Source organism: Chaetodon auriga, chromosome 7 (assembly GCF_051107435.1).
Source record: "Chaetodon auriga isolate fChaAug3 chromosome 7, fChaAug3.hap1, whole genome shotgun sequence".
Classification (NCBI taxonomy): domain Eukaryota; kingdom Metazoa; phylum Chordata; class Actinopteri; order Chaetodontiformes; family Chaetodontidae; genus Chaetodon; species Chaetodon auriga.
Window position 1 is genome coordinate 21624186 of NC_135080.1, and position 27651 is coordinate 21651836.

At 45.3% G+C, this 27651-nt stretch overlaps 3 protein-coding genes across 10 annotated transcripts in view; 1 reads left to right on the forward strand and 2 right to left on the reverse strand.

Annotated features, from left to right (window-relative positions):
- sik3 (SIK family kinase 3) overlaps positions 1-1011 on the reverse strand; it is a 32791-nt gene extending 31780 nt beyond the window's left edge. Inside the window, exon 1 of one of the 3 annotated variants that reach the window (XM_076734483.1) lies at positions 696-1011. In XM_076734483.1, the coding sequence (XP_076590598.1) occupies positions 696-986 (291 nt within the window). In that variant the 5' untranslated portion in view covers positions 987-1011. The remainder of the gene's footprint in view (positions 1-695) is intronic. The other 2 variants (XM_076734485.1, XM_076734484.1) reach the window with 2 other exon arrangements.
- Positions 1012-1991: 980 nt separating this feature from the next.
- sidt2 (SID1 transmembrane family, member 2) lies at positions 1992-12766 on the forward strand. Of its 2 annotated transcripts, XM_076734583.1 has the most exons (26): positions 1992-2867; positions 2973-3094; positions 4745-4909; positions 5046-5091; positions 5544-5645; positions 5983-6066; positions 6208-6373; positions 6565-6658; positions 7054-7112; positions 7342-7368; positions 8155-8193; positions 8278-8355; positions 8884-8999; positions 9134-9207; positions 9298-9364; positions 9461-9534; positions 9645-9768; positions 10123-10240; positions 10464-10600; positions 10700-10808; positions 10932-11008; positions 11166-11212; positions 11324-11429; positions 11532-11642; positions 11773-11886; positions 11974-12766. In XM_076734583.1, the coding sequence occupies exons 1-26, from the start codon at positions 2622-2624 to the stop codon at positions 12034-12036; spliced, it is 2565 nt and encodes an 854-aa protein (XP_076590698.1). In that variant the 5' UTR covers positions 1992-2621; the 3' UTR covers positions 12037-12766. The 2 variants fall into 2 exon arrangements, with proteins under 2 accessions (XP_076590698.1, XP_076590699.1); XM_076734584.1 differs by lacking the exon at positions 7342-7368 and having other exon boundaries at positions 1999-2867.
- A 148-nt stretch (positions 12767-12914) lies between these two features.
- Positions 12915-26711, reverse strand: cep164 (centrosomal protein 164). 5 transcript variants are annotated; one of them, XM_076734579.1, is made up of 28 exons: positions 26539-26711; positions 25922-26005; positions 25367-25478; positions 24164-24395; positions 23858-24022; positions 23614-23739; positions 23419-23517; positions 23105-23209; positions 20597-21763; positions 20031-20084; positions 19783-19925; positions 19006-19533; positions 18758-18889; positions 18440-18635; positions 17564-17638; positions 17261-17383; positions 16817-16960; positions 16450-16533; positions 16300-16368; positions 15951-16210; positions 15619-15804; positions 15227-15407; positions 15021-15125; positions 14561-14663; positions 14007-14405; positions 13805-13877; positions 13571-13690; positions 12915-13304 (listed from the first exon to the last, which is right to left on the reverse strand). In XM_076734579.1, exons 2-28 carry the CDS (start codon positions 25998-26000, stop codon positions 13208-13210), a joined length of 5157 nt encoding a protein of 1718 aa, XP_076590694.1. In that variant the 5' UTR covers positions 26001-26005; positions 26539-26711; the 3' UTR covers positions 12915-13207. The 5 variants fall into 5 exon arrangements, with proteins under 5 accessions (XP_076590694.1, XP_076590693.1, XP_076590695.1 ...); XM_076734578.1 differs by having other exon boundaries at positions 15021-15128; XM_076734580.1 differs by having other exon boundaries at positions 12916-13304; positions 15021-15128; positions 23419-23499.
- Positions 26712-27651: the final 940 nt, after the last annotated feature.

A 27651-nucleotide genomic window follows, 5' to 3' on the forward strand; every position in this document is an offset into this window, starting at 1 on the left:
TGCTATCTCGAAATTATATCAGCGGTTCGTTTATTGAAAATCATTTAGGTACATGAAAAGGCTAACAGCTACTGTACATAAGGCTCTGCAGTAAAGTTAGTTAGCTTTACCCAGTTTTCGGTGCTACTTTGACGTTGACTTTCAGACATATCTATAACGTTATTTGGCCAACCTGCACCTTCCAACTCTGCAAGCTCATTGTTAACGTTAATTCAAAATTATCCTGAAGGGTGCTGTAAACTTTTAACCTTGTGTGCTGGCATCCGTCTTAAAGATATCTGCATCTAGCCAAACAGCTAATTAGCTAGTAAGCTAAGCTAGCTGCTACAGTCGGAACGTTCTGAGTCTCCTCTTTTCATCTTCGTCAGTACCCTTCTCTCCGTCCTCTGCGTTTTGCCACACATTAACCTCAGGCCCTTCTAGCTTTCCTTAAAAATAGTACTACTTCACTTTGTGAAATCATATGTATCTTGGGCTAAATATGTTTGTATCTACTAGTTAGAGGTGATGCCCCGAGTCGAACGGACCCCCTCCCTCAACACCAAGCAGCGGTGTCACCAAAGCGGGCTGGCCGTTGTGTCTCCAGAGCCTGAAGGCCCCAGCGTCATCCCGAGTACATGGTCGAAAAGGCTTGAAATAAAACAATGACAACTTGTACTTGTTCATCTCTGGTACTCGAATACCAGCCGCCTTACCTTTGCTTTGGTAATGATGTGTGTGGCTAGTTTAACAACCGCGAAATTTCCCTTGCCGATGGTCCGCTCGATTTCGTAGTAGCCCACTCGGGCTGGGGGGGGCCTGGTGGCCGAAGTGTGGCCAGGATTGGTGATGCACCCAGTGGCCGTGCTGGTACGACTGGAGTGGTTGATCCCGGAGGATGGCTGGGCTCGGTTCTGGGAGCCCATGCCTGCGTGGGTCGGTCGGGCAGAGTGCGTAATCCCGGCCGCAGTGGACCCAGCAGCACCTCCGCTTGACACGGCCGCCATCTTCTCGCCTCTCTGCGGGAACAACAAGCAGCCTTGCGCAGCGCGCATCGCGGGCACGCCCCCGCCCTGCGTCATTTTACGTGGAACGCTCCTCCGCAGCGCCCTCTCTAGGTTGTAACCATGGTAACTATCAGCGTAACAAATTACTTCATCCACAGAAACGTATTGTGGTTGCCTTGGCGACAAAGAAGTGCGCATTATCACTGTGGTTCCCATGATTCAGTGATTCCTTGCAAACTGCTGCACTATGTATGATATGAAGGGTTCATGAGGGTTTAAAGGTATACGGAGCTCTAACATTGTAATGATAGATTTAAATAATGGAATTAATGTATTTCACTCCTTTACTGTTCCAATACACATATCTGACATCGTGAATATCTACACAAAAGCACATTCACTGTTTCTACCGATCGACAAAACGCAGTTTTTTTTTTCAATAGCTTCCACGTAAACCCAATGAATGAATGAATGAATGAATGAATGCCAAGCTAAAACTAAAAACTTTTTTTCCTCACAGCATTAAGCACATTTCAAGGAAATACTTTATTTGCACAGGGGACTTTTCCTGTGCTTTTGCTTAGCCTTTTCGTATTGTGTGCTGTCCATTGCTAGACATGGGTCATCATCCACAGTCACATTTCAAATAAAATACTTATGTTAAATAAATACATGAATCAAATTGTATTACTGATCAAAATATGTGCTACGTGACACCCATTTAGTATAACTGTTAATGATTTTTTTAACAACAATAATAATGCAAGACGCATAACCCACATGAAAATTCACAGAAGCCTAAAATATCCGTTACCTACATTCAATAGAAGTGCTAATTTAATAATTTAAACAAAAGCAATTTAAGCAAAACTAAAGGGGTGGTCTCATATCATGCTATGCTATTTGGTTTAATATAACCTGTTGTGCGGACTTGCTGTAGAATAGGCCGTCGCGGTCTCACCAGGTTGCAGACAGCACCACCCCGTGGTAGAGAGACGTTCCTGCACCCTGCAGCTACCAAATAAGCATATGAGGCTGCTGCCCTGAGTTCAAGACCCCCAGGGCCCATGCGTTTTCATATTGTAAACACACTGAACCTCAGTGCCACGGCACCGCGTAGACAGGCCGTGACAGCCGCTCACTTCGGACAGACTTTGAAAAACAAGTTGTGATATTTTTGTTTTTCACACGGTCCGCGAAGCTGGGACTGACTCCGACATCAAAAGATGGAGCTGCCTGATCAGCATACGAAGCAACGATGCTAACGTTAGCACAGCTAGCTAGCATTCTGCTATGCTATGCTATGCGCTTTAGGTGACTGGGAAATGAGGAGCATTGCCATCTTGCTGTTTTGAAACTCGTGTCATTGGTTGCATAGCCGACAGCGTCGAAGTTGTTACGGATGTCAAATGGACGAGGGGCACGTCTTTGGCTAATGTAAACACCCCGTTGTCTCTTTAGCTTCTCGGTTAGCGATTGCTGTTATTGTCGGTCATCGCTGAAAGTGGCACCGTTAAGCTCGCTAGCCTTCGATCTGTAACTGTATCTGAATGGGGTGGAGTTGTCATCCGTATTGCCCAACAGGCTAGAATAACATTAGGTATCTGTTGTCAGTTTCGGAAGAAGGTGTCAGACATGATGGTGTTGAGGAGTTGCTGGAAATCTCGACATAAAAACAGAAGTGGACGTGCGCCTTGCTGGATCCGATCGGGACTGGCCGTCATTCTCTGGATATGTGTGTCACAGTTTATTTGTGAGGCGGTGGGGGAGAGCAAAAGCGTCGTCCCGAAAGATGCAGAGTTTGATGTCACCTATAATGACACGGTTACAAGTGAAAACCAAACCATCTATGCTTTCAATCACACTGTCTCCAGGAATAAGGTGCGTCTATATCGTCGGACGAGTACATTTGTTTTGCTCTGAATGACATCAAGTAACACTGAGTGTGATTTGATCTTTTCTCTTTTCCCTGTCTTTGGCTTTCAGACGGAGGGAGTGCGTGTGACTGTGGATGTGCTGTCACAGGGTTTCGAGAGTCCTCTCCTGTTTGTGGTACGACAGAAGCAGGCTGTCCTGTCATTTCAAGTCCCCCTCATACTAAGAGGCCTGTGAGTATCCGCACTCTGTATTAGCTGTAAAGCTGGACTCACCCGGAAGCAAGATCTCTCCTTTCAAACCAACTGAAAAAACACTCATGGGGCTCCTACAACAGCATGAAACACCTCTGAACTGAACAGACCAACAGTATTGCTAACAGCCTCAGTAAATGATGTTCTTCAAATCGTGGAGTAGACATGAGATCAGGCCTGGTACTAATGTCTCAGACAGCATGTTTATGTTTGTGTTTGTGTGTGTGTGTGTGTGTGTGTGTGTGTGTGTGTGTCACAGCTTCCCTGAGCACAGTCTTTTCGAGTAACATGATCTGGGTCATATACGATAAATGCCAAACGTACACAAAGGATTCATGTTCTATGGTGTATGTATGTTGAATTTAGCAATTACACATTCAGATTTTGCAACTCAGATTGAATTTGATCTGCAAAGTCATTTACAGAGAATGACAGAGAAAAGGGAAGTCATTAGCTGTTGGTACAGATTTAACTGTGCGTCATCACGGCCTAAAAGACCAAATTGACTGTAAGGCAACCATCCACAACGCTGAATAGTTTTTAGTAGGCTTTAGGCCTATACTAAGCCTTTATAAATGTCTCAGTACCTGCACATATGTGGATGACACAGAAAATAATGATTCAAAGTTCTCCTTAGGGAGATTGTAAGCAGTTATAGCTTTAGGTTATGCCATAAAGATAATGTTCCTGTGTGGTGTAGAGAGCTGCATGTACATTTAATTGCTCTGTAAAAGGAGGAACCTGTAAATGATAGCTGTGCCTGTTGTCAAGTCATTGTAGTATTGTATGTATGTAATAGTTGTATTTGGACATTTGCTAGAATTGCAGTCATTAATTCTGTCCTGGATGGAGTTAGTGTTATGGACAGAAGGAAACCACAGAATCTACAGCCGTAAGCTTTCGATTGTACCGCAGTGATTATTGGGCACACGTCTTTTGTAACCTGACCTAATCAGGTGGGATTTCATAACAGATTAGACGTTGAGCTGGCCAGCAGCCCATCTGTGTCGTGATCTGCGTCTCCCACTCTCGGAGGTAGTCTCCATGGTTGTGCAACACCAGAGTGACCTAGCCATATTCTTGCTTATTCAGTCTTATGGCCAGGCGTGTTTTAACTGATCGCTGATGAACCTTGGAATTTCACTTCCTCCTCTGAGAACCATCAGTGCAGATCTGAGGAGCGCAATTACTGTAAATGAGTTATTTCAGTCATCAGAGGGAAGTTAATTCTGTTTCACGCAGTTTCTGTCACATGCGCCCTTTAAAGGAATCCACTTCCACGTGTTGAGCTATGCGGTGTGCATTTAGCAACATGTTCTAGGGCTGCGTTTTTATTGATTTTGCTCAAAGATCATTGAAGACACATTATCGATTATGTCATGTGATCCTGAAACAGCAATCCTTGCGAATGTAATGCTCTCTTACAAGGTTAAAGAATCTAATTTCTCTTCTTTTGCTTTGATTTCTTTCTTCATAGTGCATAACCTGTTCTGTGAAATTGTAAAGAGCTTTCAGTAGATATGATGTTAACATCTTTTATGTATTTATTTTCACAAAAGACCAATTTAAGCCCTCAGTAATAGAAAAACTCAGACCTTTTTAATGTGAACTTGAACTCTGTCTCTCCAGCTACCAGAGGAAGTACCCTTACAATCATGTGGGCCGGACACTGTGTCAGCCTCCGACCCGCGCCGCTTCCGAGACCCAGTACTTCTTTGTGGACGTGTCTACCCTGTCCAGCCAGGGTACAAACTACCAGCTCAGGGTTAGCCGCGTTGAAAGCTTCACTCTGCAGTAAGTGACGTGATATCTAATCACACAAACACAGTCACTGCCTGAATTCTCCGCTTAATGCATTCGCCATCAGGTTGGACTTTATAGTCACCAACAAGTAACCCACTGCTATGTCTGATTTTTGCCTTAATTACAGGACAGACAAGAAATTCAGCTTCACCGCATCACCATCCCAACCTCAGGTACACAGCTCAATACCACAGCTTTGTGTGTTTGTAAGCGTGGCACTAAGCGCTACTTAACAGCAAGGAGAGATGTAGATGTAGATTGCAGATGGATGTGAGAGGGTACAGATGACGAGAAACATGAGAGAAGCTGCGGAAAGTACAAGTGAAAAAGACGATGGTGAGAATGGAAAGACCTTGTGATTTTACGCAGTTTTTCATGCAGCAGCATTGCTGTCGTTCTGCTTTTCAACACGTGAAAAAGAGAAGAAGCTTTTGTTTCATCATGTTGTGCTTTTTGTTGTGGAAATTGTCACATCCTCCTGATACAGATCACCAGATAGTGGAGAAAGACGGGACACAGTGAAAGGGCTGATCTCGCCTGAATCTGTGTTTTCTGATCCCCTCTGATGACTCCCTTCCTGACTCCTTATCTTTATTCCAATTCTTTCTCTTGCCCCTTATCTCAGTACTTCAAGTATGTCTTCCCGGATGGGGTGGACACTGTGATCGTCAAAGTCAACTCAGACATGAACTTTCCCTGCTCCGTCATGTCCGTCCAGGACATCCAGGTACAGTTACTCGGCCTCTTCATCCCCTCAACCCAGACGGCTGCTGTCCTGAAGTGGCCCTTGGCATTGTGGTCAGTGTGCAGTAACACTGTTGGACCACATGATGGCATAATAGAGCTCATTGCAACAGTGTCAATGGAAGACAAAGCAAATCTTGACAATTTTCTAACATTCTTTTCATTAGATTTAGATGGCTTTAGCTGAGATTTTACACATTGCTTTTTTTTACATGTTTAATATCACTTTATCTTTCATATAATCCTCTTCATCTCTCCTTCCCTCTTGCCTTTACTCTTTTAATTCTCCATGTTGCTCTCCGTCTCGCTCCTTTTTTCAGTGCCCCGTCTATGACCTTGACAACAATGTGGCCTTCATTGGGATGTACCAGACTATGACCAAAAAAGGCGCAATCACTGTGCAGGTAGTGTTTGACGCACAGTCACGTGCGCGTTTCTGAAATACGTACTGCAAACCTTTGTGACAAAGCGCCGTGTTTAGACCCCTCCATCAACACACGAGCAGTCACATATCATATCTTCTAACATCTCTTTCTGTCATCTAGAGAAAAGATTTTCCCAGCAACAGTTTCTATGTGGTGGTGGTAGTCAAAACAGAGGACGAGGCGTGCGGCGGTCCGCTGCGCTTCTACCCTCTCCGTCCTGATGAGCTGATTGACGCCGGCAACCGCACCAAGGTCCTTGATGTGATAGTCTCCCCTGCTATCAACTGTAAGTCATGAGTTTGTAAATGTGAACTGCTCAGACTGAGGAATGAATGACCCGTGGATTTGTTGTACGTCACAGTTTGAGAAAGAAATGGTGCATAACTGATTGTGTTTATAATGCAGCGCAGTCAAGACCATGCATTCTTGGTCTGTGCATAGGTTTACAGTAAATATATCTGTTTTCACGCTCCACAGCGGAGGTGTATGTGATGGGCATGCTGTTCTGTCTGGGTATCTTCCTCTCCTTCTACCTGCTCACTTTGCTGGTGGCCTGTCTGGAGAACAAGCGGTAAGACACTTTTCCCTGCAACCAAAACAATGGCTAGTTCTCACATTCACTTCATACGCACAGGCTTGCGCCACTGCTGAGATATCTGAAAAGTCTTTGTAGTGATATATGTGTCTCCCCTGTAGCCACAGACAGTCCTCATTACAGCTGTAGAAGCAATTGTATCAACCTTAAATGGGTTTCTGTGGTTAGATAAAAATCATTTCAGCACTATGGACTACACAGCAATTACAAGTTCACAATGTTCAAATGTATATATATTGTTGGTCCCAGTTCAACTAAGTGGTTTGGATCTCCAATAGAAGAATGTAGATTTATACAACTGCACCACAAGAGGAGCACTTAACTGAATACAAATGATTTGAATTTGCATGTTTTCCTCTCTGTTTCTGCAGAATGAATAAGAAGAGAGACGTGTTTCAGGATCCTGCTGACATGTCGCCTGCTGAGACAGGTAACCCAGCAACTAGCTATGATGGTGCGGCCCGTTAGGGGGTGCGTGGAACATACCATTATCTTGAAGTCGTGAACCTGTCCTGCCATAGTATATATCCAATGTTAAACTACACTTAACATGCAGTATAGTAATCATTTAACTCAAGCTTCTTATGTAGAATTCAGCCTGCCTGTGTGTACTGAATATGCCTTTCATCCTCTCTCCCTCATGCTAATGTGTGGTTCAGCCTCCCTGCTTGGGAAGAACGGAGACGGTATAACGACACAGTTACTCCTATCTTATTGCTTTTTCTCACACTGTGTTGCTTGTCTGCAGATGCTCTGCATGCATTAGCTCACAAACGATCACTGTCTTGCCACATTCACATTCATGGTCTGTGCAGTGACATGAACATGGCACTATCTGAAGCGGTTACTTAAGCTTTTGTGTCTTGCATCATAGACATACAGATACACGTGACTCACCTTAGTACTTGTTAGGTACAGCTAAACCTCAAGGTGCTGCTGCTGTCCTGGTATTTTGCCTGCTTTTGTCACAGTTTGATACAGTTTGTTGCCTGAAGAAACACATAAGCATATTGTATTAAAGTCGGTGATGCTAACAGTGTGAAGTTGTTCCATGAAAAAGAGGCTTGAGTGAATCATTGAGATCAATGTGTGCGCTGCTAATGTGTTTCTTCAGCTCAAGACTACATCTCAGTGTGCATCTGTGTCTTCTCACTGCACTGTATGCTGACATGATTTGATTTTGAACTGCAGGACACTTATGGTGGCAACCGCAGCAGTCGCTGCTCCTCACAGCAAATCGGCCTCTGCACCATTCTGTCTTCACATTTTCACCCATCCTACGTGCTAAAACTGATATTTCAAAAGTGTTTTTTCAGGCACAAATTCTCTAACCGGGTCCCTGCATGTGTTGTTGTCTCTCTGTGTTTGCGCTGCAGGGGTTGTTCTTCTAGCCAGTATTGGTTGTAGTGGTGTTTGTTTGTGTTTGTTTGCATATACTCAACTGGAGGTTTTAAATGTGCATGTCTCCACAGGAAAGACTCCAGCCTCACCGTATGAATACGGCTCCTTTGGTGAGTTTCGGTCATTTCTGTTTTTCCTCATGTGTTTGTTTGTGTGGAATTTCAATAACCATTTTCTTCTCCCTTCTCCTCCAGCTGACAACGGCAGTACCCTCAGTTCAGAGGCCATCACTGACAGCGCCACATCAACTGACAACAACTACGGTTACATGGGTATGGATAGCATGCACGCACACTTTTTTCTGGCCACTGCTGTCACGTTGCAGAATGCCTCCACAGCCTGGCTTGCAGTTCACTTCCTGCGAGCAGCTCTGGCCCCTCACTCCTTTTCTGTGTGTCTCTGTTCATCAGGACAGGAGCCTTTCAAACGTCGCCCAATCCTCAATCACCTTCACCACATAACCATCCGTATTGGTGACACGCTGCCGCATAATTGGCCGAATCAGTTCAGAGATTTACACCAAACCAATCAGCACTATGTGAATCATACTTCAATAATACTTAGATGTTGATGCCAGGAAGTGGCCAAATTCCTTATCGTGCAAATTCCTGATAGTGCCAAGATCAAAGCACAATGATCATAATAATATTTCTCTTTAAAATGTTTGAAAATTGTAAAGAAATTCTCAAAGATGTGACGTGTTTGAAATCTTTTAATTGATCAGATTGTCTCTCCAATGAGTTGGCTCTTTATTCTCGCTGTGACCTCCTCCTCTCGCCTCTCTTCCCTCTCTCCATCAGAGCGAACGTTGGACAGTGTCGGGCGAAGCAGGCACGAGTCTCTGAGCTCCGTGGAGGAGGACGACTACGACACGCTGGACGACATCAATTCAGACAAAAACATCGTCCGCACCAAGGTACACCTCGTGTCTTTGTTTCAATACACACAAGTCATTTTTTTGGAAATCGCAAATCATCACAGTTAGCTGCTAGAAATGTCAAGATGTGTGAATGTCACCCACAATCAGTAATGTCCTCTTTATTATCACAGAAATTTCTATGTGTGTCTGACCTGGCCCGCAAAGACAAGAGGGTCCTGAGCAAGAAATACCAAATCTACTTCTGGTGAGGACACTGGTTAATGACAGATACCAATGAAGAGTAGAATCAACTGCAGTGATACAATACAAAGACTCCTTTACGTCTCCTCTCCAGGAACATTGCTACCATTGCCGTGTTCTATGCGCTGCCAGTCATCCAGCTGGTCATCACCTATCAGACGGTACGCTGATCAGTGTCAAACCGTGATGTATGAGATATGATTTGTTTGTGTCGAAGCATGTTAACACGCTGATGTTAAACCGATTCGGTTCTTCAGGTGGTCAACGTCACAGGAAACCAGGACATCTGCTTCTACAACTTCCTGTGTGCCCACCCCCTGGGAGCTCTCAGGTGTGTGGTTAGTGCCGAAATGTTTTATCACAACCACAGCATGGCTAACAGATTACATATGCGTATTAAAAGTAATGTTTTGACTGACTCTCAAGTGTTGTCCCACACAGCGCGTTCAACAACATCCTCAGTAACCTTGGTTATGTGCTGCTGGGACTCCTCTTCCTCCTCATCGTCCTTAAAAGAGATATCGTCCACAATCGCGCCATGGTCCGCAATGACCTCAACGCGTTGGTAAGACACATGCATGCATGCAGGCAGATGTATTTGTATTTGAAATAATAGTGGAATGTTATTGTGCATGTAGTCAATGTGTGTCTGTGTGTGTGTGAGAGAGAGAGAGAGAGAGAGAGACATGGCAAAGATTGTTTTCAGGCCTGTACCTTGATTAAATTACAATTGGTAGTGATTGAAAACATGATCATTAGCTTCATTTGCTGTAGCATGCTAATGTTTAGACAGGGTGACCTCAGTGTTGAAGGGAGGATGCAGGCACATCCAGACACACACAGTATATTTGGAAGATTTGTATTTATTGAACGTCACTGTTCCGTTACTAGTTTAGTTTGCCTCTCTGTCACCTTCCAGGAATGTGGTATCCCAAAGCACTTTGGTCTGTTTTATGCCATGGGAACTGCTCTCATGATGGAGGGCTTGCTCAGTGCCTGCTACCATGTCTGTCCCAACTACACCAACTTCCAGTTTGGTAAGACTGCTCATGCTCCTACTAGGACTTCCTGTGTCCTCTGTTTGCCAGTATGATATCAAATCTGCATCATGCACACAGCTTTCTGTTGTTTCTTTTAATAGAATAGAAATAGATTGTTGACACTCTCTGTATTATGGAGAGTTTTGTTTTGTTATTCTTTGATCGTTTGAGATGAGAAAAGGTAGACGTGTCGTTGTAAAGTCTCCGTCTTTGTTGGCAGACACCTCCTTCATGTACATGATTGCTGGACTGTGTATGTTGAAGCTGTATCAGAAGAGACACCCGGACATCAACGCGAGTGCGTACACTGCCTACGCCTGCCTGGCTGTGGTCATCTTCTTTTCTGTGCTGGGGGTGGTATGTACACACACGTGCAGACCACATGGCAGACGAGGCCTGGGTGTTGTTTAACAAGGAAAAATACGCATACACACTGTTTGTGGCGTCTGTTTGCAGGTGTTTGGCAAAGGAAACACCGTCTTTTGGATCATTTTCTCAGTGATCCACATTCTGGCCACTCTCCTCCTCAGCACACAGCTCTACTACATGGGCCGATGGAGGCTGGGTAAGATCACAGCAAGAAACCTACAAACTCCTGTCTTTAGATCTTTAACCCTTTGATTTGCTTTGATATTAGTTAGACCAGTGTTTGACCACAGCTGACTCTTTGTCTGTGTATCTGTGTCAGACTCCGGGGTGCTCCGCAGGATCGTGTACATCGTCTACACAGATAGCATTAGACAGTGCAGTGGACCTATGTACATTGTGAGTAATGGCCAGAAACATCTGAGTCTGATTTTACAGGAACTCATAGTATTGATTTAGTTGAGAAACTGGAGATACAGTTCAATTGTCAGGTGATTATGTCCAAGTCCAGATCACGTGCTTGTTAATCATGTTTCCCGCTCTATCTCTCTGACAGGACCGCATGGTTCTGCTTGTAATGGGGAACATAGTCAACTGGTCTCTGTAAGTGTTTTTCTTCTTTGACTTCATGATATAGAATAGAAAGAATGTAAAAGTGTAAGTGTAAAGTGTAGGACTAAATGATGACCTCCTCCTGCTGCTCCCTCTCTGCAGAGCTGCCTATGGCCTCATAGAGCGGCCTAATGACTTCGCCTCCTACCTGTTGGCCATTGCCATCTGCAACCTGCTGCTCTACTTTGCCTTTTACATCATTATGAAGGTATGGTTATTCATGTTTTTAAGCAGCATTTAGATTTAGAAAAGCACAAATGTTTTGTATTTCTAAAGCTTTTTTTTTCTTTTGTTTCCTGTGTGTGTTCAGCTACGGAGCGGGGAGAGAATCCAGTGTCTGGCGTTGGTGTGTATCCTGTTCACAGCCGTGGTGTGGGGCTTTGCACTGTATTTCTTCTTCCAGGGCCTCAGCACCTGGCAGGTCAGTAACTCTCACACATGCACTCACACAGGAGCATCAGCCTTTTAGCCTGTGAGAGCACACATTGACTTTCTTGAATTCCTCCATAATGTGGCTTTAGTTCACTGTGTGTGTTTCCCTGTGGACACAGAAAACTCCAGCTGAGTCTCGTGAGCACAACAGGGACTGCATCCTGCTGTCATTCTTTGACGACCACGACATTTGGCACTTCCTCTCCTCCATCGCAATGTTTGGATCCTTCCTGGTATGATCATGTTTGGTGCATGCTTTAGTTCATTTGAAGTGTTAACCCTCACCCTCGTGACCCCTCACCTTTCCCATTCCCTCCTAGGTGCTCCTAACAATGGATGACGACCTCGACACCGTCCAGAGAGACAAGATCTTCGTCTTCTAGGTTTATCAGATCATCCGTGATGGGCTCAGCTCTTCCTCTCTGCCTTATCTCTCTCCGTTTGCATCTCCTTCATCTTCTTGGAAAAAAAAAAGCACAGCCAGTAGCCTGTTTTTCCCTGGGCTGTACAGCGGGCACCTGTCTGCCTCTCATAGCCAGTCAGCCAGTGGAGAAGGGGAAGCAGCCCCTCCCTCCACCTGTATGGACACAAATGTGCCAATGAGGAGCTGCGTCGACGTCAAGTGATGCTGAAGTGTTTCGTCCTCTCGCTGCCATCATCAGTATAACTGTCATGATCGATGTTTACTTACTGCTGACGATGGAGATAACAACGTATACATCCAAATTAACTTATTTTCTACTGTCCGCATTACATTTGACCTGCAAGTCAACAATGCATTTTGAAATTACCGTTTGTAAGCTGTTTATATGCTGTGTGAGTGTTTGTACAGGCGCGAGTGTGTTTGCAAACATAAGTGTGAGAACATGAATCCCGTCCAGTCTGTCAGTGGCCTTTAATGTTCTAATCACGTTAGTCACATACTGTGCTCTGATTGGTCAGACGCTCTAACGGTCCTTCTCATTGGAGAATATGATGATTGTATTAATTTCTCGACTGCCCTGAAGTCTGAATGCAAAAGGTTTTCTTGCACTGTACTGTATGAAAAACATGATTTTAATGTCAAACATTGCATTGAGCAGTTACTGAATAAAGGCCTCATTTTCATATTTATATTTGCCATTTTCTGCATGTTCTGATGGTGACTGCTATCATTAAACCTGATGAATGTGTGGATGCTTGTCTGTGTGTACATGCACATGCACAAACAACAGATTCGGTGAGAAATACATTAATATATATATATAAAATTATATTTATTAAAAAAGTTTTATAGAAAAATACAAATATATATGCACAAAAGACTTTTTCTTTCTGCCTGCACAAGTCTACACTCAACAACAGCTCACTGCTTCTGCTGTGCCAACAGCTGTGGAATATGGAAAAGTAATAACAGTCACAGTTAGGGAGGTCGGACTTTGCCTTGAAGTTTTAAAAAGGAATGAATCAAAGAGGGCACAGGACTCTTAACGTGAGGCCCTGTCACAGCCATGAACGCTCCAAAGTCCACGGTGACGCGTCCGGATCAGCAGGACTGAACTGTGTGTCCTGTCCTCAGTAATGATAGACTCTGATCTGGTTGTTATCGTCCAGGCCCAGCTGGACCAGGCCGCTCTTGGTCGAAGGAGCCTGATAGCGAGTGAACAGAGGTCTGGAACACAGAGTTAAAGACAGCAACTGTGCTCACAAAACAAGTAATGGTGTGATTGAGACAACAGATGATGAAATCGTGAAGTAGTAAAAGTGAATTCAAAAATCCATCAAAATCCACTCAGAGTCCATCAGTGAGTAAAATTGTTAAAGTAAATTTAGTTTAAACTGATTTTCATTTTGCTTTTTACTAAATGAGTGGAGGTTACTGTGTTTTGTCAGTTTCAGGCTCCACACTCATGGAGAGTGTGTATGACAGAAGGATACATGCTGGTGTCTTTCTTGCGCATCTCCAGCCACCTCTTGTTGCCGTCGATCAACCCCTGCAGCCTCTGGCCATCTACCTCTACTGACTTCTGCATGGAGCGCAGACTACGAGCATGTTCGCTAAGATACACATGGACACACACAGTTTTATGACGGTGGTAGGTGCATTAAGGACAGCCAGGCTGTGTGTGCAATCTATACTAACAGCATAGTTACAGGTGTACTGCAGGTTACCTAGCAGATGTGTATGATGAGTAAGTTGAGGTTGGTCTCATGGTGCTGGAGTTGACTGGGTCCACAGCAGCTCCTGGAGAACAGAACAGCAGTTCAGGACCAACAACAATGTTAGCAACTGACAAAAAAAAACACTTTTTAACAAATCACATTATTGGTGCTTCACTCATTCTAAACCAAAATGAGGTGTCTGTTGGCATACTGGGGAATATTTGGCTCCATCGGCTGTTGATGAGGTCCTCAGAGGTCCTCAGCCCACTGCTGATGGGGGTACTGAAGAGAGGGCTGGCTGCAGAGGTGCCTTGGGGCACCCAGCTCCAGGACGGCTCTGAGAGCCTCACAGGGGGAGGTGGAGCTAAGGAGCTGGGGCCCAAGGTGTGCATCTGGGGCATGACTGGGGCAGATGTGGAGGTGGGTGCTGGGGTGGTGTGAGGGTGAGACAGAGGCAGAGGCAGAGGCAGAGAGAAGCCTGTATAGGGTGTGGCGCTCTGCCTCTGTGCCAGTGAACCCAACGCACTCAGGACGGTGTTGAGCTGGCCTGAGATCTGCTGTAGGGACTCTGCTAACTCCTGGACTTTGTCGGGGACAGTGGGATGACCTCCTGATGAGGGAGTGAGGGAGAAATGGAGAGCAAGTGAGGTGTCAGTGTAACAGGAAAAATATAGTAATCTGAGAAGAGTAGAAGAAATATCAGCAATATAGCAATAATAACAGTGCGTGTGTCAGATTCTTTGGTGAATTATGAATAAGTGTTACCTGTCCCATCAGGTGGGTCACCAGTGCTGCTGAGGTCGGACTCAGTTACATCAAAGGTCACCTTCCTCTCTCCTGACAGCCGAGACAGATCCTCAAAGAGTGGCTAAATGGAGAAAGCAACAAGACAAAGTGCAGTTAATGATAGCTCTACTCCAACTCTGTCATCCAGAGTGACTTTAATACAGGTCACAAAAAAATATTCATGTGAATCCAGAGAGAGCAAGGAAATGAAAGAGCAATAAAAGAGGCAGAAGAAAACCAGAAACTTTGATCATTTGTAAAACCTGTGAATAGATTTGTGATTCATTTCATTTTCATCACCACCCTGAATTTTAAAGGCGCTGGTTGACTTCATGGAGTCCTTTGCAGTGAAAATATAAGAGCATTTCACCAAAATGAAGCATCACTTTAATTGAGTTGACTGTAAGGCTACAGAAACAGGCTGGTGGTTTGTCCTCACCCTGTCAGCTATAGAGCTCTCGAGCTGGTGGAGTTGCTCCTCTTTCCTCCGCAGGAGAGTGTTTCCTCTTTGAACCGTCCGCTGCAGCTCCACCACATTTCTGGCCTCCTGACACAACGAGGGGGAAAATAACCGCCACTTATTTTAAATCAACCCCCATCACGCAAATGACAATGCTGCAGGAGGTGGGCCACACTCCTCCCTACCTGCTGGAGGTTTCTTATCATCTCCTCAGTCACCCCTCCTTCCTGGTTGGGGTCCTGGGAGGAGCTGGTCTGAGCTGCCCGCAGAGCTGCCTGTCTCTCCATCAGTCGCCTGCTCTCCCTCTCCAGGAACAGTTTGGTTTTTTGGATGGATGCTCCATGTGAGGAGATGTAGCGTCTGAAGCTGCACACAGAGATGTGTATTTTCATATTTTTGCAAGCCAGCAATGTTAGGCCTGCTATCAACTGTATATAGACTAAAATGATATGAACCCTGCTATGCCAAGGAAGTCCAGCTCTACATCTCTGCTCTGATTCACTCAAAATACTAAAGAGGCCGAAATTGTGTCTTTATAACCACAATTTTTTTCTCTATCTCATATGTCTCGTCTTACTCGTCCACGCTGCTGTGGCTGTCAGGTACAGGGGAGAGTGGCGGGTCGTCCAGGTCTTCTACATGTAGCGATGAGTCTCTCCTGTCATTGGAGGGCGCCGTCACCTCTGCTTTCTCTGCCTTCTTTCTGTCCTGTTTAGGTTCTGGTCTGAGGCAGGAGCTCACTCCTTCGCCTTCTTCCACCTCACTGTTTGGACAAAACACGACCCTTGAAAATGCAAACAAACTTGCACGGGAACACTGGAAATCACTGCTCTGTACAGTTTAATCAATGCATGGGCAGAAACTGCAAAGTAAACAGGATGCGTGGATGTCCCGCCTTGGAAACTCTACCTGACTCTGCGACTGAGGCGGTCGCATCTCTCCTGCAGCAGCGCCACCTTGCTCTCCAGTCGCTCCTTCTCCGCCTTGGCCCTCCTGCTCTCTTCTCTGGCTTTGTCTCTCTCCTCCCTCAGCCTCTCCTCCTCCTTCTTGGCCTCGCTTCTCTCCTCCCTCGCTCTCTGGATGAGTTCCCTGGCTTGATGTTTCTCCTCTCTCATCCTCTCCAGCTCCTCCTTCAGCTGGTCTCTTTCCTGGATCAGCCGGGGTAAGGCCTGGACACACACACATAGGTGGAGGAACAGGGGGTTGATAGACGGACGAGTGGGTGAATAGAATCTCTCTTTTCAGAAATGTGTCCCACTTCTATCTGTCTGTCCACTTCGTCCTCATCTTCCTGAAGTTTCTTCCTCCTCCTCTTCAGATCTGCTGCCTGATACGAGACAGAAACCATTAGTCCATGTGGTTTGAGTCTATCAGTGATTAATGGTACATACAGTATGGGATAGAGGACCTTGGTCTGGAGCATGGCCTCCTGACTCTTCAGCTCTTTGGCTCTCAGTTCCATCTGATCTGCCAGATCCTGCAGTTGTGACTCCTAACAGAAGGAATAAGACAGATGTATTCTCTGGAATGAAGCACTCATTATTATAGAAAAGGCTTCCTGGTAGTCTGCCTCAGTTTGGTGAGCAAAATACGGTTTCAGTCCATACACTAGAAATATATTCTACAATAAAAGCATCCATTTAAAACCCAAACACGCACAGTGATACCAGATGGAAGGAAGCACCTGTGAACCATTGGTTTTTGACTTTAAAAGGCAGTGTAATGGCACTACAGGTTCAGCACCGCATCGTGAGTGAACACCCGTCTGGCCTCACCCTGCGCGAGTGTGTCAGCTGCGTCTTTTGCATCTGTGTGTTGAGCTGCAGGCGGAGTTTCTCCAGTTGGACGGCGTGCGAGCTCTGGAGACGCTCTCTGTCCTCCTGCAGAGTAGAGAGCAAGCGCTCCCTCTGAGCAGTCTCCTGGAACACACAACCATAAACACACTATATTATAAACTTGGGAAAACCAGCCAATCAGGGGTGACTAGTGTAAGGTTTGTTGGTTTGCTCCTTTTTTTTTTTTTTTGATGTTTCTAACTTGTGCTGGTTTAGGCCTTGGGAGAAATGACAATTAAAAACAAAACAAAACTGATCATTTTACTTTTCTTTTAAATGCCTGCTGGAAACATAAGTATAGCGAACAAGACACACTCCATTGTTGCAAGTTGTACTGGATGAGGGTGCGGATCAGCTACATGTGGAAGAGAGATGCTCTCTGACCTCATCCAGGTATTTTTCTCTGATGTTGTTCATCTCTCTCCTGTGGTCCTCCCTCAGCTGCTCCAGCTTCCTCTCGTGGTCACGCTGCACTTCCTCCCGCACTTCCTGGAGAACATCAGCCAGCTAGACAGTGACAGCAAAGGCCAGTTTACACTTCAAAGTTATATTCTGCTAAAAAACGGAATTAAAGCCCCAACTCACATTCAGACAGAAATACACATGGTGAGGAAATTCACACACTCACTCACACGCACAGCTGCTGTGAGTGTGTGTGTGTGCATGTGTTTGTGCATGTCCTCCAACCTCTCGGTGGTACTCTGCCAGCTGCTGTTCAGGTCGTGGACTCATGAGCTCCCTCCTCCTCTCTGTGATTTTGACCTTTATACAGACAAAAGAGTGCAAAAACAGAGACAGACACACATATAGAGAGATCATTAATCCATGTCCCTTCAGTCCAATGCCACCATGTACCAGCAAAACTGAGCAAACACAAACTCTTGGTTCTCTTGCTGTCTGGTGTTCACATAAATATTGCACATTAAAACAACGCAGTCACATATTCCATAGAGATCATTTTTTAACATCTAAATGTTTCCTAATATATACAAAAAATTGACGTTAAAGGCATATTTTCATGGGCAAAATATGTTGGTTAAACTTCATAGCACCATCATTTCCAAGTATTCTCATCTTGCTGTTTGCTAAGACTGGAGCTGAACTGAAGAGGGTGACGGGAGGATACGACTAGAACTTGTGTAACAGAACATGTGACCACCCACAGAAATGGCTTCAGGCTGATCTTTCCCCTACATATGAAAACTGGTATTCAGGTTAATATGCTATCATCCAGCGTGGGCTAAGACGCTCCATGAATCACTTGTTTTTCACTCCAGATTGCTTCATCACGGTGCCTCTGTTTGAATTCAGCTATTTGTTGGACTCAAATTGATTTTCAAACAGATGTTTGTTAAGCTATTTGCTATCTTTGTTGGCCCTGTTCAGCTTCAGCTTCAGTCTGTTTGGAATGAGATATCCCTCACTAGTCATGCAGATAAGCAGTGTCAAGTCAAGTCCTGCCAGGTGCAACAACAGAATTCATGCACTGAGATATGAACGGCTGAACCACACTGAAATTAAAAATGAGCTGGACACAAGCAGGCCAGCATCACCCTCAGTCACCTCCTGTTTCAGAGAGTTGAGTTTCTCCTCCCTCTCTCCCTGGAGCCTCCTCTTCTCTGCTTGGAGCTCCTCTTCCAACTCTGCCTTCAGACGTTCAGTGTCCTGCCTCTTCTGGGCCTCCAGTCTCTTGTGCTCTGCCACTCGTTCTTCCTCTAGAGTGATGCGTAACTCCTTCAGCATGACTTCCCTTTCCTCCCTGAGCACAGGACACACAGGTCGATGTCATTTTGGGGGATCACAGGTGATTAACTGCAGCATCACTTTGAGAGCCACCTCTGTGGTGAACCTTTGTGTTACGTGTTAATGTGCATGTCTGACCTGAGTTTGAGTTGCTGCCTCTCCCTCTCACCCTGGGCAGACTCTCTGAGTTCCTTCAGCAGCCTATCAGACTCCTCATTCAACCCAGCCTCTTCCTCGCTCCTCTTAGACAGGAGGTGCTGGCGCAGAGTCCTGGGGAGCCATGGATCATCAATGTTCTCTGGCCGAAAGTGTAAACACTGACACACATTGTAGTATTTGAGTTTTATAAGGAAGTGAAAGTTTGGTCTTCTATTCTTCATGCCTACCTCAGTCTTTCATCGCTCTCCTCCTTCAGCTTCCTCTCTTCCTCTTCCTCCTCTCTCCTCAGCTCCTCCTGGAGGAGACGTATTCTGTTTTCCTTCTCCTTCATCAGATGCTCCCTCTCCTCCTCCACCTCTCGGTCAGCCTTCCTCCTCTCTCTCTCCTCCTTCCTCTCTCTCAGACTCCTCTCTTCTCTCTCTGCCCTCCTCCTCTCCACCTCTTCCTCCTCTTTCCTCTCTCTGTCTTTCCGGACTCTCCAGCTTGCCTCTCCTTCCAGTGGGCTCTCTTGATTTTGCAAGGGGGGTTCAGCATCTTCTTGCTGGGTATAGGAGGTGCGGACCAGCCGACCTCTGGAGGTTTCAGGCCTTTGTAGCTGCAGAGACATGCCCAGGCCTTCGTCTTTTAGCTGGAGCCTGACACCTTGCTCTGACTGGGGCGGGCTTGAGATGGAGGATGAAGGGGTGGACTGGTGAAGGACGAGTCGGTCAACTTTCAGAGCTGGAGGGTTGTCTTTGTCAGCAGCCGGCAAATGCCTGAAGATGGAGAAAGGTGTTATGCTCTGACCAAGGTTAAAAAAAAAATGCTGAAAATATATTGCAAACAGCTTGCAGTGTAATTCTATTACTGGACAAGCTGTGTATATTTCCTGAATGCTGATGCCCTTCACAAGTGACACTTTCAAAGCTGAAATCCCCGTAAAAATAAAAACAGGCCTCTAAAATGAAATTCAAGACTTGCACTTCCTCGTGGACACACTCCTTCAAGGGGTGCTAACAACAAACCTGTTGGCATCCTGTGCTCTCTTTGCATTTGCCCGCTCCTCATTCTCTTCTTCTTCTTCTTCTTTTCTTTCCTCTCTGTCATCTTTCTCAAGTGGACTAAGAGTGCCAGACAGGTCGTTGATGTCCAGAACTTTCTCCGACAGCTTTAGGATACAAATCCAGCAGCATTACAAAACAGGCTGACAATAAACAGGTAAATGAATGAATGAATGGTGGTGGATGGGTGTCACACTGCCTGATGAGTGTACCTTGACATCTATGGAGGATGACGCCTCCTCAGTGTTCTTACCAGCCTCAGACTCCTGGAATAACACGTACACCAACACACTCAGCGACAGGGTAATAGTTCTGAATGAACACAGATGCACAAGTATACACAAACAAAACCGCACAAGAAACACTAAACATGCAAACACAACCAGGGCAGTAAATCTGGAATCAAAGCAAGCAGACGTTGAAAATGGAGGAGGTGATGACAGGAGATGACGTAAGGTTCCTATGGCTTATAAAATCAGCCGTCAATCTAAAAGCAGATAGACTACCACAAGCCTGCACTGTCAACGGGAAAAGGGATCAGATCTATCCAATCCAGTCCTCAGGGGCTCACGCGGATCGTCCTCTGACCAAATGATATTCCAGTGTGCGAGTGATGACATCCATGCTGGGAATCACACAGGATGAGACAGCCCCTCAGGCAGTGGAGTTGGATTCTGGGAGCTACATGCAGAGATCAGGCAGGACCAGGGTTGGGGTCGGGTAGCGAATGCAGGGGTAGGGGGATGTGAGCACGCACAGAGGCAACACCAAGCCCTACCTCTGCGGGAAGGGAGCAGTTTTTTGTCACATCCTTCATCTTGCCAGCAAGAGCTTTTTTCTTTTGGTCAAGCGTTTTAAGGTCCCCCAGCATCATCTTCTTGCCTAGCTTAGCTAGTCGGACTTGACCTGTTTCCGTCTCAAAAACCTCCACGACTTCCTCCTCACTCTCTGGAGCAGTTTGGGGCTTTAGGGCATCTGATTCCTCATCTACCTCCAGTCCTCCCCCCTCTGTTTCTCCTCCTTCGCTCGGTGCACATGTCTCTATCACCTCCTCGTCACTCTCTGTCAGCTTCCTTTGGCTCACGGAGCATCTCTCCAAATCCTCATCACTCTCACGGCCATCCTCCTCTTCCTCACTCTCAGTCTGCCCTCCCTCGTCATCTACACTTCTCTCAGCTTCATCTCTCTCTTTGTCATTTTTGCCCTCCTCCTCACTCCCTCCATCTTGACTTTTGAAGCATTTCTCCACAACCTCATCACTACTTTCTTCAAATTCCTGTTTCTCTTCCTCGTCCTTCACCTCTTCTTTCTCCTCCTTTAAACTCTCCACATCCTCATCACTCTCTATACTCTCTTCCCTGTCTTTGGTCTCATCATGCTGCTGTTCATCGTAACGTTCTACTTCCTCATCGCTGCCGTTTTCCTCTCTTTCATTGCTCTCCTGCTTCTCACTGAGCTTCGCGTTTCCTGACACCCCACCACCTCCTTCATCTCTCTCTTCATCATCACCTTCACAGCATTCCTCCTCCACTTCATCACTGTCTACCTCTTCCTCTTTCTTGCTTTTCATAGACCCTTTACTTTCTTCACGCTCTTCCCCCATCTCATCCCCCTCTTCTTTGCTTTTTCTCTCATCTGCTTCCCCATTCTGTGCCTCTCCATCTTCAAGCTCATTTCCTACCTGTCCTTTCTCCTCCACCCCTTCCTCCTCTCTGTCACCTCCTCCTTCATCCTCCCCCTTCCTTCTCTGAACATCCTCTTCTTCCAACTCTCCTCCTCCCTCCTCCTCCTCCTCCTCCTCCTCAACCTCATTCAAGTCCTCTGCTACCTCCTGTGGAGCAGAGGGTTCTGGCTGAGGGCTGATGGGACCTGGCTCCTCCACACTGACATGGTTTCTGCTGCCCACCAGTGAGGACGGGTGGAGGTGGCGGCCCCTCAAAGAGTCCTTGGTGGAGGGGAAGGAAGAGCAGTCCATCCATCCCAAATAGAGGCACAAAGGAAGGCGTGCAGAGACACAAGGGAGAGAAAGGATGGAGGAGGACAGGTGAGGGAATGAAGGAAGGAGGCAGACAAAAAGATTGTGACCCCTGCTGACAGACGGTGGGGGACTGGGAGGGTGGTCTTCACACAAATGCATGCAAAACCGCTGGAGAGTGCATTTTGCAGGGACACAGTTAGTCATTAAAACATGCAGAGAAAAATATAGACACGGTCCGGGTCTCACTCACACTCAAACACAGGCACACACACAGGAGCAGGTTTGTTTGATAAACGTGATTTCTTTGTTTCAGCATTTCTCCTCCAAAAACATATATCACTGGATCTATAGACATGAGTTCTGCTCAATCACTTGGACATTATGTCAACAAAGAATACATGCATTGTAACTTTCATTACAAGGTAAAAATGTAAAAAAAAATAAATAAATAAGTGCAAGATTCATAAATTGGGAATGATTTCACAGAATCTAATGACAATGAATCTAATGTCTATCCTAATGGAGATAAATAAATACATCAGAGTGACATTGGTTTGATGGTGATGACACATGCTCCCAATACAGTTTCAGACAGCAAAGCAGTAACATTGACAGTAGGAAGACAGCAGGACAAAGAGGAAGACACAGTAGCAGCCATGCCCATAGGATAGATCCCAGCAGCACAGCAGCTACATGAAAACATCCCGGGTCACGGTGCAAAGGTGAGAGGTTTAAAGGTCAAAGAGGTCACACGAGAGAAAGAGAAGGAATACCAGATGGTTTAGATTCATAGTTTCATGAGGCAACAAAAAAATCCACTATGGTAGATCACTACGACAGTGAGGATGTGCAGAGACATGCACACAATTAGGACTGTCCCAAACTTAAAGATATATGTATACATGTATATATCAGCATCTATATCACACATTAAGCTTGCTTCATTAATTGTTTAAACAAATAGTGAGAATGGGGCTTCTTTTCCTCACAATATGCTCTGGTCTTGTACAGAATGTCTGGTTCAAAGATACAGAAGAAACACAATGTTAACCTCCATATTTATGAATATACTACCTGGGCTGCTAGGGTTGTGCTTGAAAAATTCCTGTAACTCATGCAATGTGTAAAAATGGAATCACTGGTCAGTCCTGGTGAAAACATACTATGGCCATTATATATGGTACATACAGGACACAGAAATGACAGAGTGAGCAAGAAAGACAAAAGAAAGCTGGGAGCCACTGCAAAAGCGGATGGCGTGTGTGTGCGTGCGTGAGTGTGTGTGTGTGTGTCTGTGTGTGTTTTTACCTGTTGGGACGGTGGTTCAGGGCTGTGGTCTCCAGATAGAGCCAAGTCCTGCAACTCTGGCTCTGTCCTCTCCTCAGCTGGAGCTCCACCACTGGCCTCGCTGTCCTAGAGTACACATACACGCACACGCACACACATTAAAGAAAGAAAACATTCGTACCTAATATGCACCTTCTGGACAGTTCTGGAATTAATATGAAATCAGAATCTACAAAGTCAACAATGTTGCTTCTATACAAGGGAATTATCGGCCCGAAATATATTAGCATTTGCCTCGCCACAGCTGTTCTCATTTCCCTGATTATAATATCTACCTCATACTGCAGACCTCCTCCAAGGGCATCCAGGTCCAGATGAAGGTTCTTTAATAATCGGTCAGAACCGCGAGGACTCGGCTGAAAAAGTGACAATGTCTGGTTTGACAGGGATATAAAGTGCACATTTATGAGCCATGGGTGGCTAAACCAGCTAGTTCATCGTCTTGCATTTCTCTTCAGGTTGTGCTCTACCTCGTTTTCTGAGATTTTCTCATCGTCATTGTCATCATCATCATCCTCAAAGCCAGGCAGAGTGAGGGACACCCTCTCCTCCTGCCTGCTGCCCAAAACACTAGATGCCCCACTGCTCCTCAGACCCTGGCAGAGAAAGAAATGAAACGTAGTGCACTGTCAGGCTTTGAATTAGAGGCTCGTGAGAGAGTTTACAAATTCAAACTTGTACCACACGGTCCTTCATATAGTGCTAGGACTGTACCCCGAGAGATGTCTTTAGGGGCTCCAGTCCCCCAGAGCTGCCGAGGGACCGCCGGAGAGCAGGGGCAGAACCAGGGAGTGGGCCGGTGCCAGGGGCATCCAGACCACGAAGAGGAGCCAAGCTGCCCAGCGGGGATGGTAGGGGTCCCAATGCTGAACTCAGTGCCTGGTGGAAAAGAGACATAGGCAGAGAAGTAAGCACCAAACATCATAAACACTTCAATAATTCATTACATTTAGAATCCCAAAAGAGTTGATTAGCAGCATTTCATCTCCCCTCCCACAAAAAAACAACAAAACAACTCACTCCAGGAGTCTTGAGCGGCTCTTTCTTCTTCTTCTCTTTCTTCTCCTTCTTCTCTTTCTTCTTCTTCTTGTCCTTGTCCTTCTTCGCCCCTGTGCCTCCCGCAGCAGCCGTGAGCTGGGCGCGCTCACGCTCCTGAGCCACCAAACGCCGGTAGTGTTCGTCGCAGGGGTGATCCCAGGTGGACTGGCCCGAGGAGAAGTTGAAATAGTAGATGTCCCCTGTCACATCCTGGCTGTGGGGGAGGAGGAGGGGGGAGAGGAGTGGGGTCACTTCAGCACCTCCAAAAAGGCCCAGGAGAGGGAGGGAGGAATGATGGGTGGACGGGTAGGTGAACAGAGAGATGTCACCAGTGGTTGTGTTGTCAGCTGAAACTGAATACTGCACCACATGAACTATGTAAGTCAATCTCACCCTCTCCCATCTCAAAGATTTTTAGTCTCATAAGGGTTAAAGCTGCCAGACTTATTAATTCTTAGTTTCTACACAAACCCTTGGGACTATATTTTGAACTGATTTCATCTAGCATCCTCCTGTTGTTACTGTGTTAGTAGTGTGTTATAATCAGTCAGTGATTTGGTAATTGTTAACAGGGGGCATGGCCCAAACCCTAACCCTAACCTTGGAGTATAAAACAGAGTATATCTGTGTGCTACAGGCAGCAGTGCATCTCTATGGTCCTCTTGCTCTTCTGCTCCTTTGCTCATGAAGGTGACGCTTCTCTATAGAGTATACAGGCTACAATATAGCACAGAACTGAGTATTATGGGTTTATGAGTATATAGTTTAGAGATGATTATATAGATCCAAGATGAAACTGACAGAAGGGCAGGGCTGCAGCTGACATCTCTCTGGGTGACGTTGTTAAGAGAAGGCTGTGATGCACCTCCACCTTCAGATGTCAAGAACAGACCTTCACCCTTGATTCGTTGCAAGGACACAAACACGCCCACACTGCATTACTGTCAAACACACTCAGATAAATCAAACTTGCAACTGGGCAGTGTCTTTGGTGCCTCTCTAGGGATCACCAAGACCGTTCACGACAACATTTTTAATGAAAAGCAATAGAAACTCAAGGTAAGACTGTAACACCACAGCCTCCGCAACATGTCAGTGTGATTCCATGATACATCCTGTGCTACAAACAGCTGTTTTGACCATACTGCTAGGGCTCCACTCTCCAGCTTCTCTCCCCTTACTTACCAAGGCTTCCACTCGGGAGGCAGAGGGGCAACGATACCTTCCCTGGCCAGCCACAGGAGCTCCGGCTCACTGTCGGGATCAATGCCAATCTCTCTTGCATACTCTTGGATTTCTGATGATAGACAGAGATAATAAGAGAAGAAGTGATGTGAGACAAGCTGCATGTAATTGTCATGTAATCATACCACATCAAGTCAATTTAATAGCCCGTTTAAGCAGAGTGAGGCACCCCAAAACAAAACATGATACAACAGAATTATGTGAGGGATGGAATAAAAACTTGATATTGAATAAATGAAGAATGCAAATAAACTTTCATTAACACTGCAGGTTTTCCATGCTGCTGCTATCAGGAAGGATCATCCATTATCTATCAGCAATAGTCAACATATCGGCATAAACCAATAAAGCTGAGGATTTCTGCCACCAATGAGCTGCAAGTACATTTCACCTGGAGAGTTTCTACATTTTCATTTTGGGATAATCTAGACACAGGCAGTCAATTATAATCATTCCTGCTACCATATCCAGGGCATGTCCCTCTCCCCAGTGTACCTTGTTCAGAGGGTATATAGGTCTCATCATAGTCCTCTTCAAGGATCAGCTGGTCTCCTATGAGAGCAGCTGCAGTCATGGTTACTGCAGAGACACGGGGATTAATGCAAAACAGGATGACTGGCACAAGAAAGAGAGATATACTGTTCACGATGCCATATACAGTGCTAAACACAGCGACAGGCGACTAAACAGGGTTTCCTGTCTCGCTCGACAGCCTCGGCTCTTCACTATGCTGTGCAAAACATGACCTCCTGAGAGGGAGAAAACTGACGATTTTATCTTGGCATTATGCTCAGCTAATAAGATTAACAAACAGATCTCTCGAAACTAGCTAGATTGTTGTGCAAGTAAAAGCGAGGGCTTACTATGAAGTAAATTATTACGTCTGTGAGAAACTGTCCATCAGTAAAACCATACTAAAATTTCGGAAACAAAAAACATCCACATGAAATGATGTTAAGTACAGTAATGCGTGGCACACCTTGGAAACAGATGAGCTAAGCTATCATCTCAGCTAACTTCAACGTTAGCTTGCTGGGCGCCATTTAGCTATTTAAGGTTAGCTCCGCCAGCTAAGTAGTTGGAGAATAGCTTATTCGTGTTAAGTAATTTACCTTACAAACTTTGAATGGCTTTCTCATTACCCTCTGTGGTAATATCGATTAGTTGTCAGTTGTTTAGCAAAGACATTGTGTACGCAGAGAGGAGAGGATGGTAAAGTTAGAGCACTAACAACATCTCCAAGGACGCTTCCCCCGCTTCCTGTTGACGATGGAAACGTGGCTCTGACTGGCTGAGCTACATGAGGCGTTCAAGTATCCTCGTCAGATCCTATTTCGTCAACATATGCGGTTACACAGACACTACTGCAACGGTAAACATGACGAAACATTTTAACAAATGTGTCGTGAGCGGCTTTTGTTGGATTGAAAAATGCCAGACAACCGCCTTTATTCTGCACCAGAGAGAAAAGACTAAATGAAAGATGCCTTTAATTTTTCTTTATTAATTGGTTAATATTAATGCATTTAAAAATAGAGGTATATCTTACTGATGGGAAAAGACATAATTAACCTCAGATGATATTAAATTTGTGCATTGTGAGATGTTATCATCTTTATATTCCTATTGTAAAAACAGAATGAGGAAGGAAAACAATTGATTGGGTTTTTCATTTGAATGAATGTGCGTAATAATTTGCACTGCACTAAAAGCATCAATCACTGTACATCTGCTGACATCCATACAATGACAGATCAAATGACACTTTCCATTTGTTTTTCCTTTCCTGAAGGGCGAAACAAGTGTGTGTTGTATGGAATGAGCTTTCAAGGGAGCAACTTGTGAAGGGAAATGTGTTTATCTGTCATAGTTACTTCTACTTCTGTCAGCACTGTGCAGCCTGCAGGAGCTATACACCGAGCAGTGCCTCAGGAAGTCCCTGAGGGTCATAAAGGACACATCACATCCACACAGCAGCCTGTTCTCTCTATTCCCTCTGGTAGGCGATACAGCATTCGCAAATCATCCACCAGCTGACTAAAGAACAGTTTTGTCCCCAGATCATAAGACTACTGAATAAATAACACACACAAATACACACCCACACAAACAAGTGCAATCTAACCTCTGTGCTATATCCAAATAAATTACTCTTATTGCCTCTTATACATCATTGTTTCTTCATTCATATGTCTTTTTACACAGGTTTTATCATTGTTCTTCTG

Excerpts from the sequence above, each read along its gene's own strand:
- sidt2 (XM_076734583.1), top strand. The coding sequence starts at position 2,622 with ATGATGGTGTTGAGGAGTTGCTGGAAATCTCGACATAAAAACAGAAGT. Across the intron at positions 7,113-7,341 it reads CATGTCGCCTGCTGAGACAG|CCTCCCTGCTTGGGAAGAAC; the intron begins GTAACCCAGCAA and ends TGTGTGGTTCAG. Across the intron at positions 7,369-8,154 it reads GCTTGGGAAGAACGGAGACG|GAAAGACTCCAGCCTCACCG; the intron begins GTATAACGACAC and ends ATGTCTCCACAG.
- cep164 (XM_076734578.1), bottom strand. The coding sequence starts at position 26,000 with ATGACTGCAGCTGCTCTCATAGGAGACCAGCTGATCCTTGAAGAGGAC. Across the intron at positions 16,369-16,449 it reads AGGCCATGCTCCAGACCAAG|GCAGCAGATCTGAAGAGGAG; the intron begins GTCCTCTATCCC and ends GTCTCGTATCAG. Across the intron at positions 15,129-15,226 it reads TGATAAGAAACCTCCAGCAG|GAGGCCAGAAATGTGGTGGA; the intron begins GTAGGGAGGAGT and ends TCGTTGTGTCAG.